We start from the raw sequence: 14743 nt of genomic DNA on the forward strand, positions 1-14743 counted from the left end.
GGAGGAAGTATGAAGAAGTAACAGACTAGGCATTGATCAACAGCTTAATAAGAAACATTGACAGTGTTCAATAAATATAAAAAATGTAACTACTGCAAATGAGCAACAGTATATATATAAAAAAAAGCCTGACAGCCATTACATTTGGCAATAAAATGCATAATTGTTACCTTTCTTCTTTGAACAGGTTGAAGGAAAATCCTTGTCTTCTACTTTGACTGAAGGTCTATTGCACTTCATCCTACAAAAGAAGGACCGTCTTGCTCCAGAACATAGTCGTGATGGCCCAGGTGTTATATCAGTTTTAACTGGCAGTCCAGCTGCAGCAAACAGAGGAAGTGAGGGTGCTTTCTTTGTCAGGTAAGAAGTTAACCATACAAATGATCGCATCATACAACCCAACTGTACGATGTTTCAACTTTGCTGGGACTTTCACAGAAGTCCTTTATACTATTCTTCAGAAGCAGAAGTCCTATTTTGGAGTTTTTCATGTAAGTGAATAAGTGCAGGACTCAACTGACCATATCGACATTAGAGTTTCTGATTACGCTTTCTAGCGTGAAAACATTGACGCCAGCTTGAGAATACAGGGTTCTGAATGCAATGATTAGCAAGAGATTGTAAAAATCCACACAAGTTTTGCAATAAATGTGATTTCTTTGAACACTAAGCAACTGATTAAAAATAGAGAGAGATTATTTACCCATAACCAGGGCAGTACTTCATACCTATAGTCACTCAGTAGGACCACGACCCTTCAGATTGGAAGGCTTTTCTATCACAACACCCACCCAGAGAGCAGATATGCACGCACAGAGCAGAAGAGGCCCAGTGACATTCCAGGTCCATCTCAACTGGTGTGTTCCTAAACATCAGGTTTCTTCACTGTTCTGATGGAAGGGGGGAAAAAAGGTAGCAGTGGCCTACACAGGGACTGCAAATCCCCAAGATCTCCAGTTACGTGTAAGAAGTCTCTCGCCTCAAAGAAGTGCATACAAACATGTCCTAACAATAAGTCCATATTCTTGCAGGAGATTCTTACATTCTTTTCTGTGAAAAGTAACTGGAGAAACACAGTATGAAAACACACATCAACTCTGGGAGCCACCAGCAGACTGCTGGTACAAACAGAGCTCCAGGAAGATGCCTGGCATGCATCAGGAGCACACATATCAGCAACACCAGTGATGCAGCTGGAGCTCCAGGGGACAGTGCTCTAAGAGCTGATGGAGGGTTTAAATCAGATAGCAACTTTTCCACAGCCTGCTATCCACTTCAACCATTTCTGCATGGGAATATGTATAAACAAACAGCTATAAACATGTTCAAAAACTTCTAGGGCCCTGTAGGCTTTTAACATAAGGAGGGAAACAATGATGCTAATGTAGTAATGTAAAGTGTGTCTCCCTTAACTTTAGAATGGAGTGAGGTCACCTCAAGGAGGTCAGACTGTCCTGCACCACACGCACTCTAAACTGCTGTTGAGTGGTGAGAGTACAAGCTGTGCCTGAGTCACTCATGCCAACATAAAAATAAATACATACATACTAGTAGTCTTAAGAATATGAGTTCTTGAAATTCTACCAGTCAGTCTATCATAGCAGATGGGAAGACTGTAATTCATAGTATTTATTTTTGCCCTAACTTTGTCAGAGGCATACAAAAAAGGAGCTAGAACTGGATATACATGCTTGACAACCAGACAAAACCAGGAGCCAGAAAAACTTCAGCTGATCCAGCTGGAGCCTCTAGGCTCACTGCCCTGGAATGATCTCTCTCAGCTTCAGTTTCTGAAGTTGAGCTGGTGGCTTCTTTGAGATGAGATCCTAGAGATTTCTGCTCCCGACAAGCATGAGACTTAACAACCTGGAAATCTGCAGTTGTAAGATACCATCGTCTACTTAAGCAATGCAGACTCCTGGTATGAGCGCAAATTAAACACCCACTCACCTCAAAAGCAGCACAGATACAGAACTACTTTAAAACACCAGAGTGGAACAGAGCTAAGAGACACAGTAGGAAATGATTCCAAGGATCAGGTTAAAAAACTTATAAGAGAAAGGTTAGGTCATTGATGGAAGTGGCAGTAATAAATAAATGAATGAATAAATAAAATCCTCTATCTTGACTGACAGCTAAGGATAACCAAAATAATTCGGAGCGTATTCTCACCATTGAGAATGACAGATTAGAACAAACGCTTCGATGGGGTAAATTATACCTTTGATGCCTCGAAAAGAGAGGATGCCTCACAGGTGAAACCAGTTAAACTAATGCATCTATACTGCAGTGCACACCAAACCTAGTAGCTTCTACATTCAGGTATCTGGTTTTTGTTCTTGGTTTTGGTGGTGGTGTTTTTTTTTCTGTCTTCAAGCGAGAACTTCCTTGGCATGACACACAATCCAAACAGCACTCCACACACAAACTTTCAATATTAGGCAAATATTCAGACTACAATGACACTTTTGAAAAAGGTGGTAATACTTACTTTTTGCATCTATAAGTCTTTCTCGTGGCGCAGTGTCGGAAGAAGAGAGCTGCTCCTTCACTTTGGCAATGTCTTTAGGATGAAGGTAATCAAATAAACTTTGACCAATCAAATCATTCTGTAGAGATTGAATATTCAGTCAAAATTTAAAGTAATTGTTCAGCATATTTTCCCAATTTTAGAATCCTCTATTGGGTTTGTGTGGCAAGGTTTTGGTAGCGGGGGGGTACAGTGGTGGCTTCTGTGAATAGCTGCTAGAAGCCTCCCCCATGTCTGACAGAGCCAATTCCAGCTGGCTCCAAGACAGACCTGCTGCTGGCCAAGGCTGAGCCCGTCAGTGACGGTGGTAGTGCCTCTGAGATAACATATTTAAGAAGGGGAGGGGGGGAAACCTGCGCAACGGCAATTGCAGCCGGTGAGAGGAGTGAGAACACGTGAGAGCGACAACTCTGCAGACACCAAGTGAAGAAGGAGGTGGAGGAGGTGCCCCAGGTGCTGGAGCAGAGATTCCCCTGCAGCCTGTGGTGAAGACCATGGTGAGGAAGGCTGTCCCCCTGTAACACATGGAGGTCCACAGTGGAGCAGATATCCACCTGCAGCCCACGGAGGACCCCACACTGGAGCAGGTAGATGCCTGAAGGAGGCTGTGACCCCGTGGGTAGCCTGTGCTGGAGCAAGCTCCTGGCAGGACCTGTGAACCCGCGGAGAGAGTAGCCCATGCTGGAGCAGGTTTGCTGGCAGGACTTGTGACCCCGTGGGGGACCCACACTGGAGCAGTCTGTTTCTGAAGGACTGCACCCTGTGGAAAGGACCCACACTGGAGCAGTTCACGAAGAACTGCAGCCTGTGAAAGGACCCACATTGGAGAAGTTCATGAAGGACTGTGTCCCATGGGAGGGACCCCACACTGGAGCAGGTGAGGAAAGGAATGGCAGAGACGAGGTGTGATGAACTGACTGTAACTCTGATTCCCCATGCCCCTTGGGGGGAGGAGGTAGAGAAATCAGGAGTGAAGCTGAACCCAGGAAGAAGGGAGGGCTGGGGGGAAGGTGTTCTTAAGATTTGGGTTTATTTCTCATTATCCTATTCTGATTTGATTGGTAATAAATTAAACTAATTTCCTCAAGTTGAGTCTGTTTTGCCCATGACAGTAATTGGTGAATGATCTCTCCCTGTCCTTATCTTGACCCATGAGCCTTTTGTTGTATTTTCACTCCCCTGTCCAGCTGAGAAGGGGAGTGATAGAGCAGCTCTGGTGGGCACCTGGCATCCAGCCAGGGTCAACCCATCACACATATCGATTCTAAACAATCCTTTTACGTATAGCTCTAACCAAGGAACATCAAACATCTGAGATCCAGGATTTAATCAAAGGTATGTTTTCCCTGTATGTTTTGAAGTTATGACTACATTACACAGTAATTCATTTCATGATTTTCAGTAAGAGTTTTGCAGAAATAACGTGCACAATCCACCACCACCAAATATTCCGGTTTCTCTTCAGTCTCGCTTCATACGCTACACATTTGAAGTAAAAAGATCATAATTACAAATGTTCTCTTTCAGTAGTTACATGATGAGGAGATATGTAGTATATACCTACCTGGCTGGCTATTGAAAACATTTGAAGCTAATACAGTTTTTACATTTGGTAAGGAGGACAGATGACAGAAAGAATGAAGAATATAAATTAAGCCTCACATTAAGCATATATTAGAAACCTGGCTTCAGTATAATTGCTTCCCAGTTTCCATTAGTAAGTATGATAGCAAAACCAGAACAGACAGAAAGAAAACTGAATCAAAAAATTCACGTGAAGCTATTGGAATAACTTTAGACTGATTTCTCAGTATGTGCTTACACATGCAATTAGATAACGCTTTTACAAGCCTGAGGGTAAATCCCTGATCAGAATTCATCAATCAGGAGAGTTAGTTCCTTTTTACCTCCTTAGTTTCAATGGAAACCAGAAACAGGCTTCTCTAATGATGTGGGAGAAAAAGCTCTTTCTTTGCAGCAAATCTCAGCTTTCAAGACAGACTATTCACACAAATATCCTTCCGTATAAATGCATAATCATGAAAAGCTTTCAAATCTTTTAAGGCCCCTTCCCGCCTATGGCGGGGGGGTTGGAACTAGATCATCTGTAAGGTCCCTTCCAACCCAAACCATGCTATGATTCTATGATTACTTAAAATGGAAAAGAATACCTGACTGTAGTTGAGGATCTTGAAGACAGATTCTGAAACAAACAGTATCTTCCCTCTGTCACAGCCCACAACAAAAAGAAATCCATCTGCTGCCTAATTAGGGGGGGGGGGAAGTAAATTACTAAGTTATACATCCTCATTGCATCATTATAACCTTTAAAAACACTTTGTATACAGCAGAATTTCTACACTAGGAGAGCTTTCTTAACATTTAGAGATAACTGAGTCAACAGGCAAGATATGAAATTACAATAAAGGGTTTTTTTGCATCTGTAAACAATTTTGGTATCATTCTGGGCATCATGCCCAGAATTTAAAGTCACTTTTATGGGAAGAAAGAATCCGTGTATTGTTCAATAATATTATGGTTCTGTTCAATATTCCCCCAAATTAAAATATTATTTTAAGTGTATTTATTCCATAGTTCCTCTTTTAGACACCAAACATAACCTGGATATTTACGTGCCTGTAGGCAAGTAACTCCCATTTCAATAATACTCTTTTTCAGTCACATGCAAGCATACACGATTAGACTCTAGTTTTATAGCTTTAGAGTCACAATGCTGCAGAAATTAAATTCTGCATATGTTGCATCTGGACACTGCAGTGCTTCACAAATTACACAAGCCACTAGAACAGCTTAACTATTGACAAGTGATATATACTCTCCACGCTATAAAAGAAATATACAGCAAGCAGCCAACCATACTAAGTCATGTTACATCAGTGACCTAAAAAAGGTGTTTGTTATATCATTGTACGCTGAAAATCATGTCAAGGTAGCCCACGGCAGAAAATCTGCAAGAAAGCATTTTATGTGATTTTGGTTAATTTCATGAAATAACTGAAGATTCTGATGGTTACCATGAAAATCCTCAGATGCCTGTCTTCAATCTTTCTGCTTAAATTAAGAGACGCTAGTCATCGTTAAAACCCATTGACTTTATACAGTAGTCTTGCAGATTTCTACATTATCCTCCATAACCAGAACGTTCTTAAGCTGAGATACAAGGCAGAAAAATACTGGTGTTTTACTTTGGGAGAGTTATGTCCAAAGTCATTAACAACTCTTAATTAAAAGCTGAAACATACCCTGAGAATAAGATGTTTTAATTCATCATCTGATAGAAAAGCAGGCTTATAGTTTGCTTCTGTGTATGGGTTTGTAGCACCTAAAGAAAACAAACAAACAAAAAAATAATCCCCATATCACAAACTTAACAATACACGCTTAAATGAGCGGTTTTCCTTTGGCTCCTTCCTATACTGTTATTCATTGCAGGTGTTCTTTAAAATGGAAGTTGCCGTTTGATTCTGTTTTACTACCAACACGAGCTCTGTTGGTATCAACTCAAAAAAGGATGAAGCTTTTTTGCTAAAATACAAATACTGCATTATGTAGTAATGCAAATTAAATGCCTTCTGAAATATAAAAGCGTTCCTCAACATATTTTTTAACCCAAATGCTATGTTTGACTTATGGCCTATTTCAGAACTAGAAATGAAAAGGAAGAAATTAAAGAATAAAAACCTTCGAGCTATTTCTTCTCTTTATAACTCAGTAAAACATGACACGGTCATGTAAACAGATTGTCAATTAGGAACTTAGACATCAGTTCTTTCATTCCATACCAAAGACAAAAAACAACGTTACAAGGACATCATCTCACAATGCTAAAAGCCCCAAATTAGCAACAAAGGAGGCAGCTATTTATCAAAGAGTAATCCTTCTCATTCTAGTCCCTTCATAAAGACAAAGAAGATTCATATCAGTAACCACCGAAGTGCTAAGAAGTACTAACTTAACCCAATGACAGCAGCAGAAAAAAATTAAACCTTTCAAAAACATTAGGATAAGTATGATTGGAAAACACCAGGTCTCCTAGAAACTAGAACACCGACTCTTTCTTTAAATGAGCTGCATCACTACCTTTTCTCAGGGGCATATTTCCTGAAGGCTTAAGCTTTCACCATCATCGCCAATTGTACCCCAGCACTGATTCACTCTTATGTGAAGCTTTAGGACATACAGAAATTTGCAACAATCCTAACTCTTCCAAACCTGTGCGTTTCCCTTCAAGTGCTTGTAACAGTAACTGGTTAAAGAGACTAAAATTGAACTTTCCAAGTACTCTTCATTCTTTCACAGAGCGCTAAAGGTATGAACACAAAACCTCAGAAGTCCTGTAGAAATACTTCCTACACCTAAAATCTAACCTCTCTATCCAACAAGTTTTGCATATCGCCCGCCCAAGAGCGCTGCTCAGTGCTAGACAAGATTCAACTATGCACTGCCACTTAAGCCCTTTGTTCCCTCCCCTCACCTGCCCCAGCTGCCTTGCTTTTGTTGAATCTAGCGAAGGTGCCCAATCAGGTCAGACAACGGAAAATTATTGTTTCTCACCCACGGATTTCCCAGTCAGATCAGGATATTGGACCGTGAACCAGTAAGCTATAAATGAACACGCAGCGTCAGATGCTAAGAAAAGGGGAAAAGTCCTCCCAAAATGTATTAACTTACTCCTTTTCGGCAAAAGGGCAAGAAAGGGGGAGAAAAAGCATGGCTTTGGGGAAACCCCATCTTGCCATCCTCTTTCAGTCCCACTCTGCCCCTGGCCCCCCTCCACCCCAATCAACTTACCGCGTAATGTTTTCATATGCTGGACAGCCATTCTCAATACAGTGAGTTTATCTAGCTTCCGAGACATAGCGTTGCACGTTGGTACCAAAGATGCCAGTTCATCTATAAAACTGTTCATTTTATCTCTACGCCTTTTTTCAATTTGACTATGAGCCTCCCTAAACAAGTAAGGTGGCAAGGAAAAACAGAAAAGCATGAGAAAATAAATCATATTAACAAATTCCCAAATCCTGTATAACAAAAACACATCAACCTCCTCCTGATAATTAGGTTACCCTCTTATCCTCATGAAAAGGAACATCCACATACAGAATTCTTCAGACATTTTATGTTCATTATTGGGGTGAGTAACAATTATCAGCAATAGACGAGGCTGCAGCACATGGTTCTAATTTACCAGAAAACACATATAATGTTTGCCATACAGTACACTGAATCCTCAGTTCTGAAACAATCCACGAAACAGTACAAAATCATCTAGAAGTTTCTACTGCTGGACAGCACTTTGTTCTTGGCACATACACTGAAACATCACTGGAATCATAAAGGTCACAGATAAGCAAATTCCAGTGTATGTAAATATTGAATAAAGCATTGAATTAAGAATTTAGAATCAGTATACTATATGAATGTACTGAGTATTGAAAACTACCTTTTGCTGTGGCACTATAAATCCTCTACTCATCCTACAGCTTTCCATTTGAAATATTTGAGATACCTCTGAACTAAACTCTCCCTAACCAGGAAAAATCATGATAAACCCTAAGTTATTTTATTTTTGTTTTAAATTTTCCCATATTAAAGAGTCACTCTCAACACTTTTAGCTCACTATTGAAGGAAACAAGCCTAAAAATATAACATTATCAGAAACATATACAGACTTCAATTTCAACGTTAATATTAACAGAAGTGACTATAAACAAGTTACCTACCAAGTTTGCATTTCGACTATATGCAGTTTATACATGAAAAACGTAAACAGTGCAAAGATATGGAAAAGTAAGAGAAGGTCAAGGCTAGAAAAAATTATTTTCAGGATAAGAAACGTGCAAATATTTCATATGTGGCAAAAGGCAAGAGATCAATTGTTGTCAACGTATTTGCTTATATTATTACCTTGCATTTTTTATTCTGCCTTGCTGGTCTGTATACTCCAATCTGTTAAGAAATGGTATCACAAAGTTACAGTGCTGAAAACAGTGAAAACAACTCTTTTAATGCATCTTACATACCTACCGATCCTCATTGAAATATTTTTTTTTAAATTTGAATATTTATTTAACCTTTCTTCAGAAAAATATCATTACTTATAATACTGTGGCTCAAGGTGCAAGGCTTTTTTGTTTGTCTGCTTTAATTTGTTCAACAATCTTAAGCCTCTGTCCCAGCAAAGAAACAATTTGGAACAAGTCAACACAGTGACAATGAAAACAGGTATCTCCACACAGGATCCTACGTCAGTACTACGGAACTAACATTGTAGTGACTCTATCAACGGTACCTTCCATGTTGGTCATCTTTATCTGTATCCATACCTTCCCTGCAGAAACACAATAAAGCAATATATCACAAATCAAGCAGGATTAGCAAAATTATTATCAAACTATCATAAAATTAGAATGAAGTATTCCTGTCATCTTTAAATCCTAAATACAAAAATAAGAAGAAAAATGGGAGAACCTGGAAGGACCAGAGAAGTTATGCGGGTTTTGTACTATTACAACATTTTCTTAAATTAGTTGTGTCTCCTTCAGAGCTAACAAAATGGCACAGTTTGATGTGTTTGACAGTAAAACATGCTGCAGTTCAAAGATATCATCTGTTCAGTTAACTAGAGGGAAAAGAAAAGGACATATCAAAGCAGATATTTTTCATGCCTTCATCAAAAATAGGGCTACTAAATTGCATTTACTATAATTAAAAGTTCGACCATAGGCAGTTATCAAAGTGCCTAGCATAAAATTCACAAATTGCCCTGAATGACTTTGTGCAGATGCCTGTGTGTTCTACACTTTAGTTTGCCTTATGGTAGTTGATTTTGGGTTAGGAGAGAGTAATAGATCAATGAACCACTGGGAATGGCCAAATGCATGAAGAGAACAGGAGACTGAATGAAACTAACCAGGCACATTCTAAATTAGTACACCTTTCAGTGTAGATGCATGGCTTACTTCTGTCTCAACGCGAAAAAAAAAAAAAAAAAGAAGGAAGGAGGCATGAGGAATAAAAAGGATCCCCCTTATCACATTTTAATATTGTAACCATATGTACAGGAACAAGGGAAGTGTTTCATAGATGTATCTGGTGAAAAAAAGTTGACTGCCTAAGACTACAGCACTGTTAGACAAAAGAATTCGGAAGATAATGCTTTGATATATATAAATCTGTACAATTGTGCTTAAATGGACACTCTTAAGCCTGGCTTATTTTAGGAGAAGAGGTGGGAAAGGCAATGAAAAACACCAAGCATCTTTTTCAAATGAAACCGATTATTAAAATATTTATACTTACTCAAAAGGAAAGCCATCAAGTCTGAAAAGAAAGAAAAATAAAGTACACCATGTATAGGAAACAAGAAGAGTGTCTTACATTTTCTGTTGAAATTCTCAAGCTAATTTATATTCTATTTGAAATGAAAAGCACAATGAAAACAAGACAATAGCAGAGAACATATTCTAAGGAGACAAGTTTGTTCAAATGAACCTACTTTCTGAAGGAGTAATTCTGTTTCGAAGACAAGATAGTATAGTTCATTACACTTAATGTGAAAAACTAGTAAAACAACTAACCTCAATTATGTTATGCAAATCACTGAGATACTGTTTCATCTTCAAAAATAAAAGATCTGTGCTTTATGCGTGTTGCCCTTGTGGTTAGATAAATGGGATTTTGGAGGACTCCAAGGCCAGAAATAAAAAAAAAAAAAATTAAAAAAAGTATCCCGAGTTTTTCAGTTTGTGATTCTGCCCAGCAGGACAGCTGAATATTTTCTTTCAGTCAGTACTAAAGTCCTAATTCTGAACTTTATACAGACTTTATCATATCATAAGGAAATTAAACAGAATTTCTACACGCAAGCTAGCTACTGGCATCACTTCAAGACTGTAAAGTGATCTGAAGTACCACTGAGCTTTAACATAAAAGGCTATCTTTTATAAGACCCTTATGAAAAATCTTCTCCTGTTAGCCATTAACGTACTAGTTATTCCTGTTTAACATTGGACGTTAGCTTTCTTAAAAATAAACGTGGTAGTCTTTCATATATTATTCATTGCACTTCTAAATCAATTATCTTTGTGATTAGTTTTTAAAAGAAGTTTGAATAGCGCTAAAGGTTTTCTCAATTTCCACATTTGCGTTACTGTGTTAGCCAATGGCTCAAAGCACTTCTGGTGCTCGCAAAGAAATAGCATGCAGGTCTAGAACAGGACTTAGAAACAGAAACGAGGCATCAGTTTTCTGCTTGTGACGCCACTTTTAGCTACAGGATGCTTGTTGTGACAAAATTCATTTTAGCCTTAGAAAAACCCAGGAAGGAAAATCTAAAGAGAGGTACGAGACAAGTTACAAATGCTTCAGGACGGTTTGTTTTCTTATCGTATATTATTTCAACGGAAAGCACTACTCCCAAGAAAAGAAATTAACTGTTTATAGACCTGTGTATGAAGTCTTGGATTCCAGCATTTGACTAAAACAGACCGTAGTGGAGAACAGACAACCTCTGCTGAAGTGACAGCAATAGGTTGGATGGGAATTTTCCTGGAGGAGTGGCAGGAGAACGAATTGAAAAGAAGCTGGTGTGGAGAGCTGAAAGCGCAGGTGATCAACACGCTTCCTTGTACTTGAGAAGTGAACAAAGAACCACACTAAAACAGTCAGCTTCTTCCTTATTCCCAGACTTCACTGGCAAATGAAGCATTAAACTGGACATTTAAACAATTTATGTAAAAAACGAATTGTTATCAGGCAGCAAAAGCTGAACAGTAGCATTTCTGAACAACACTTACTGATACATACATATAAAAGGAAGGATCAAGGAAGTCTACCTTAGGTTCTATTTTAAAATGGGAATATTTACTAGTCACCATTTCCTTTGCAACACAACATGAACTGTGGTATGATGACAGCTGTTGTAGACTTATTTTACTTAGGATTCAAGGAAAGGGTGTTTTCACATATTTAATAAAATGCACACACAACCTAAAGGGCAGAATTATAACTTACAAGAGCAAGCTGTCTTTTGGAAAAGAGGACTTGAGCAATGCTTCCTACTCAGAAGAATAAAGATGGAGAAATCCTTTCTAGAGAAGAGGAAGTTGGTAAGATTGAGGCTTTTCACTGAATTTTGTAGTAGTCAATTCAACTAGAGGGAGTCACGTACTTTTCAGGAAGACTAGATGCATATTAGAGAAGGTACGTATGCCGTATGTTTTGTGGTCTTTCAACAGCACTTAATGTTTTGCGTGTAAGTTCTCCTAAAAAGAAGTCATATGCATGGGGAACCTAATTCTTAATTGTCATGCTCAGCAAGGATTAAAAATTCTACCCCTCCCTGTAATAAGAACTGCCAACAGTCCAAAGGCCAAAAATGACAAAATTTGTGCTAAGTTACATAAAAATGGACTACATAGCTGTATTAATAATGGATAGGACCCATTCACAAGTTACCCTGCAGCTAGACTTTGTAAAGTTACAATACGTATGAGGTTTGCACAGAGAGTAAGTAGGTCGGTCTTGGTGTGCCCTAGTGAAGAATACATTACACATTTGGAAAGCTGATAAACTTTACTATGACCTTTACTATTCTAAAGCAGAGTTGCTGTGATTTCTTTCTATTTCAAACACCTGCCCCAAGACAGAAGCTATGGCTTGGACACTGCTTCTAAGCCCTGTTCTTAGCAAGCCTCCCTTAAGGAGAAGCAGCTTTCTTGAAACAAAACCACATTCTACCACTGATTCAGAGAAACCAAGTTTTTATTTTGTCAGGAATAATAGCCTACAGTCGAGGACCGACACAAGGTTAAATCAGTCGATTCAACGGATGGCAGATCTACTGCCGCAAACCAGAGACAACTCAGTTTCATCTTCAACTGGGAGACCGAAATAGCTTCATCAGGCAAAGGTTGGCAGCACACTGATAGGAAGTGAGTAAAAAGGCAAACAATCGGTAAAGAAAAGGAACTATTCCTAGTTTTGCTTCTGCTTTTTAATGAATCTTCCCTCTCACTAGTCAGACATTCTAGGTAAACGGCCAATATAATCAACCTTCACACTGTACATTTCATCAGCATTAACTTTTTCCCCCCTCATCAGCCAACGGTTTCTTTCCTCAGCCTTACCCCATTTGATAACCCTCAATTCTAGCTGCACCAAGATGAAGGCTTTATTTTTATCATTAAATAATGAACTTTCCTCTTAGCGCATAGTAGTTTTTTTATTTATTAAAACCTTTACGACAGGTTGTCAAGAAAAGGTTATTTAAAAATTGCAATAAATACTTCTCCCCCCCACTGTTTTGTTGTGTTACAGCCTCTTTTTAGCAGTGTTAAATCAAGAGAGGTCCAACTTACTGATAATCAGTAGAGCTTCCCTTTCTTTTCCTATTACAATCCATTCCTGAAGTGCTAAGGGAACTGGAGATCAAGTCAGCAGGGTCTGGTGACATAAAGTCACTAATTGTAGAAGATATGTCCATCCTTTGGTCTGCCATTGGATTGTCTAACATTGAAAAGAAAAAAAAGAAACACCAAAAAAGGCATTAGTAGAAGCAGAAACTTATATATTTTAACCAAAAAAAAAAACAAATCTCAAACTTAGTATTCTTAAAAACTGGGAAAAAAAAAAAAAAAAAAATCACAATTGTATTATTTCCTTTTGCCATAAAACAGATAATAGGCAATTTCTCCTTTTCCAGCTACTGTTGTATTGAATATTGCATACAAACCATGACCATTCTCAAAACACATTACTTAACACGTTGTTTTTAATGAAATGTCAGCATGATCTTTAACTAAACCAGGTTTACTCTTATGTTAACTGTCCAGCCAACTGCTTCTACCTAACATAAATAAAAGGTGTTCTGTCTGTCTTTTGCTGACTGGGAACTCTAGTTTTAGTGTGTCTCTCCATTTGAAGCTAATATTATCAAAGCTCATAAGCTCTGAGAGTTTTAATTCCACTGAATTCTGAAAACAGAATCCAGAAGAGTTCCATAGAAAATCAGGCTAAATAAACATCTCCACCAAAGCAGACACCACAAATAAAAAATTAATAACCTGACGATGGTCTAAGAAGAATAGTTTAAGGTACAAACGAATCTAATTAGCTTTTTCATCCAAAACATGTATTTTAACCCTCTAGACTGCAAACAATTACATTGTTGGAAAAAGCCCTGTGGGAAGCTTATTCATGACTAAATGGCAACAACTGTGAAACAGAAGAGTTTTTACCTGAAAGCCTGTCTTGGAAGCCTTGATCCACCTGGGGAAAGACGATGATGCTCAGCCTGAAGCAGCTGATCACCTTAAAACTCTTCCATGCCTCATATTCTGTTAGTCAAGTACTTTCAAAAACCTGAGTGGGAAGAAAACCAGCATGCTTAAAAACAGTTTCAAAACAAGTTTGTTTAAAACAATTGGTTTTGACACAGTTTACAGCAGCAAAAAGACGTTTCCTACTCAAGGATCAAATTTTAATTTCCTTATGAAACGTAGAAGCGTTATCCATCATCAAAAGGGTTAGATGTCAGGATGTGCATCTCCAATGGACCAAGCTTTGAATAGAAAGAATCTCTTGAGCATCACTTCCTTTTGCGCCCTGCTTATCATTCATTCTTTGGTCTTTGCATAAAACCTCTCTGCTCCCAAACAATGATCAGATCTGACCACACCTGCTGTCAGATGCTACCAGAATGAGTCAAACTGCTGTCACAGTGCAAAAGACCAACTTATTCCTAGCCGCTCACTTCTAAGGTGGCCATAGAAAGAAGACAGTTTGAGCTTGGCTTTCTTTTTTATTTTCCTTTGTAACAGCAGTTGGCATTTTCAAAGAAAAGGGGGAGTTAAATATTGTTCTATTCTGCAGGCTTAAGTTTTAAATAAAATCCACACCCCACACTATAACTCAAGTCCTCAGCTGCGTCTGCCAACTACACTGTAAACTTAGTAGCTGGTCTGCAGGTGGATGTCCTTCCCTTCCAGATTTCTGTCACAAAACAAGTTTTTCAGCAAAACTTACTATGCAAGATTTAAAAACTGTTCTAAGTCTGCCTCTTGCAAAAAAACATGACAGTCTCTTGGATACACTGTTTTCTGGTTAATGCATCTGTGAACATTGTGACTGTCCTTCTAACCTGCAATGACAGCAGAACTTCCCAATTACACAGATCAGCAAGCTCCCGT

At 38.6% G+C, this 14743-nt stretch overlaps 1 protein-coding gene across 1 annotated transcript in view; it reads right to left on the reverse strand.

The window, feature by feature from the left end:
* BMAL1 (basic helix-loop-helix ARNT like 1) overlaps positions 1-14743 on the reverse strand; it is a 53892-nt gene that overhangs the window by 13782 nt on the left and 25367 nt on the right. Inside the window, exons 2-10 of the mRNA XM_082485187.1 lie at positions 13793-13916; positions 12914-13061; positions 8845-8883; positions 8460-8501; positions 7343-7500; positions 5794-5873; positions 4702-4794; positions 2492-2609; positions 171-320 (exon numbers count right to left, since the gene is read on the reverse strand). Coding sequence (XP_082341313.1) covers positions 171-320; positions 2492-2609; positions 4702-4794; positions 5794-5873; positions 7343-7500; positions 8460-8501; positions 8845-8883; positions 12914-13053 — 820 coding nt within the window. The 5' untranslated portion in view covers positions 13054-13061; positions 13793-13916. The remainder of the gene's footprint in view (positions 1-170; positions 321-2491; positions 2610-4701; positions 4795-5793; positions 5874-7342; positions 7501-8459; positions 8502-8844; positions 8884-12913; positions 13062-13792; positions 13917-14743) is intronic.

This window comes from Vanellus vanellus (genome assembly GCF_965231255.1).
Source record: "Vanellus vanellus genome assembly, chromosome: 6".
Classification (NCBI taxonomy): domain Eukaryota; kingdom Metazoa; phylum Chordata; class Aves; order Charadriiformes; family Charadriidae; genus Vanellus; species Vanellus vanellus.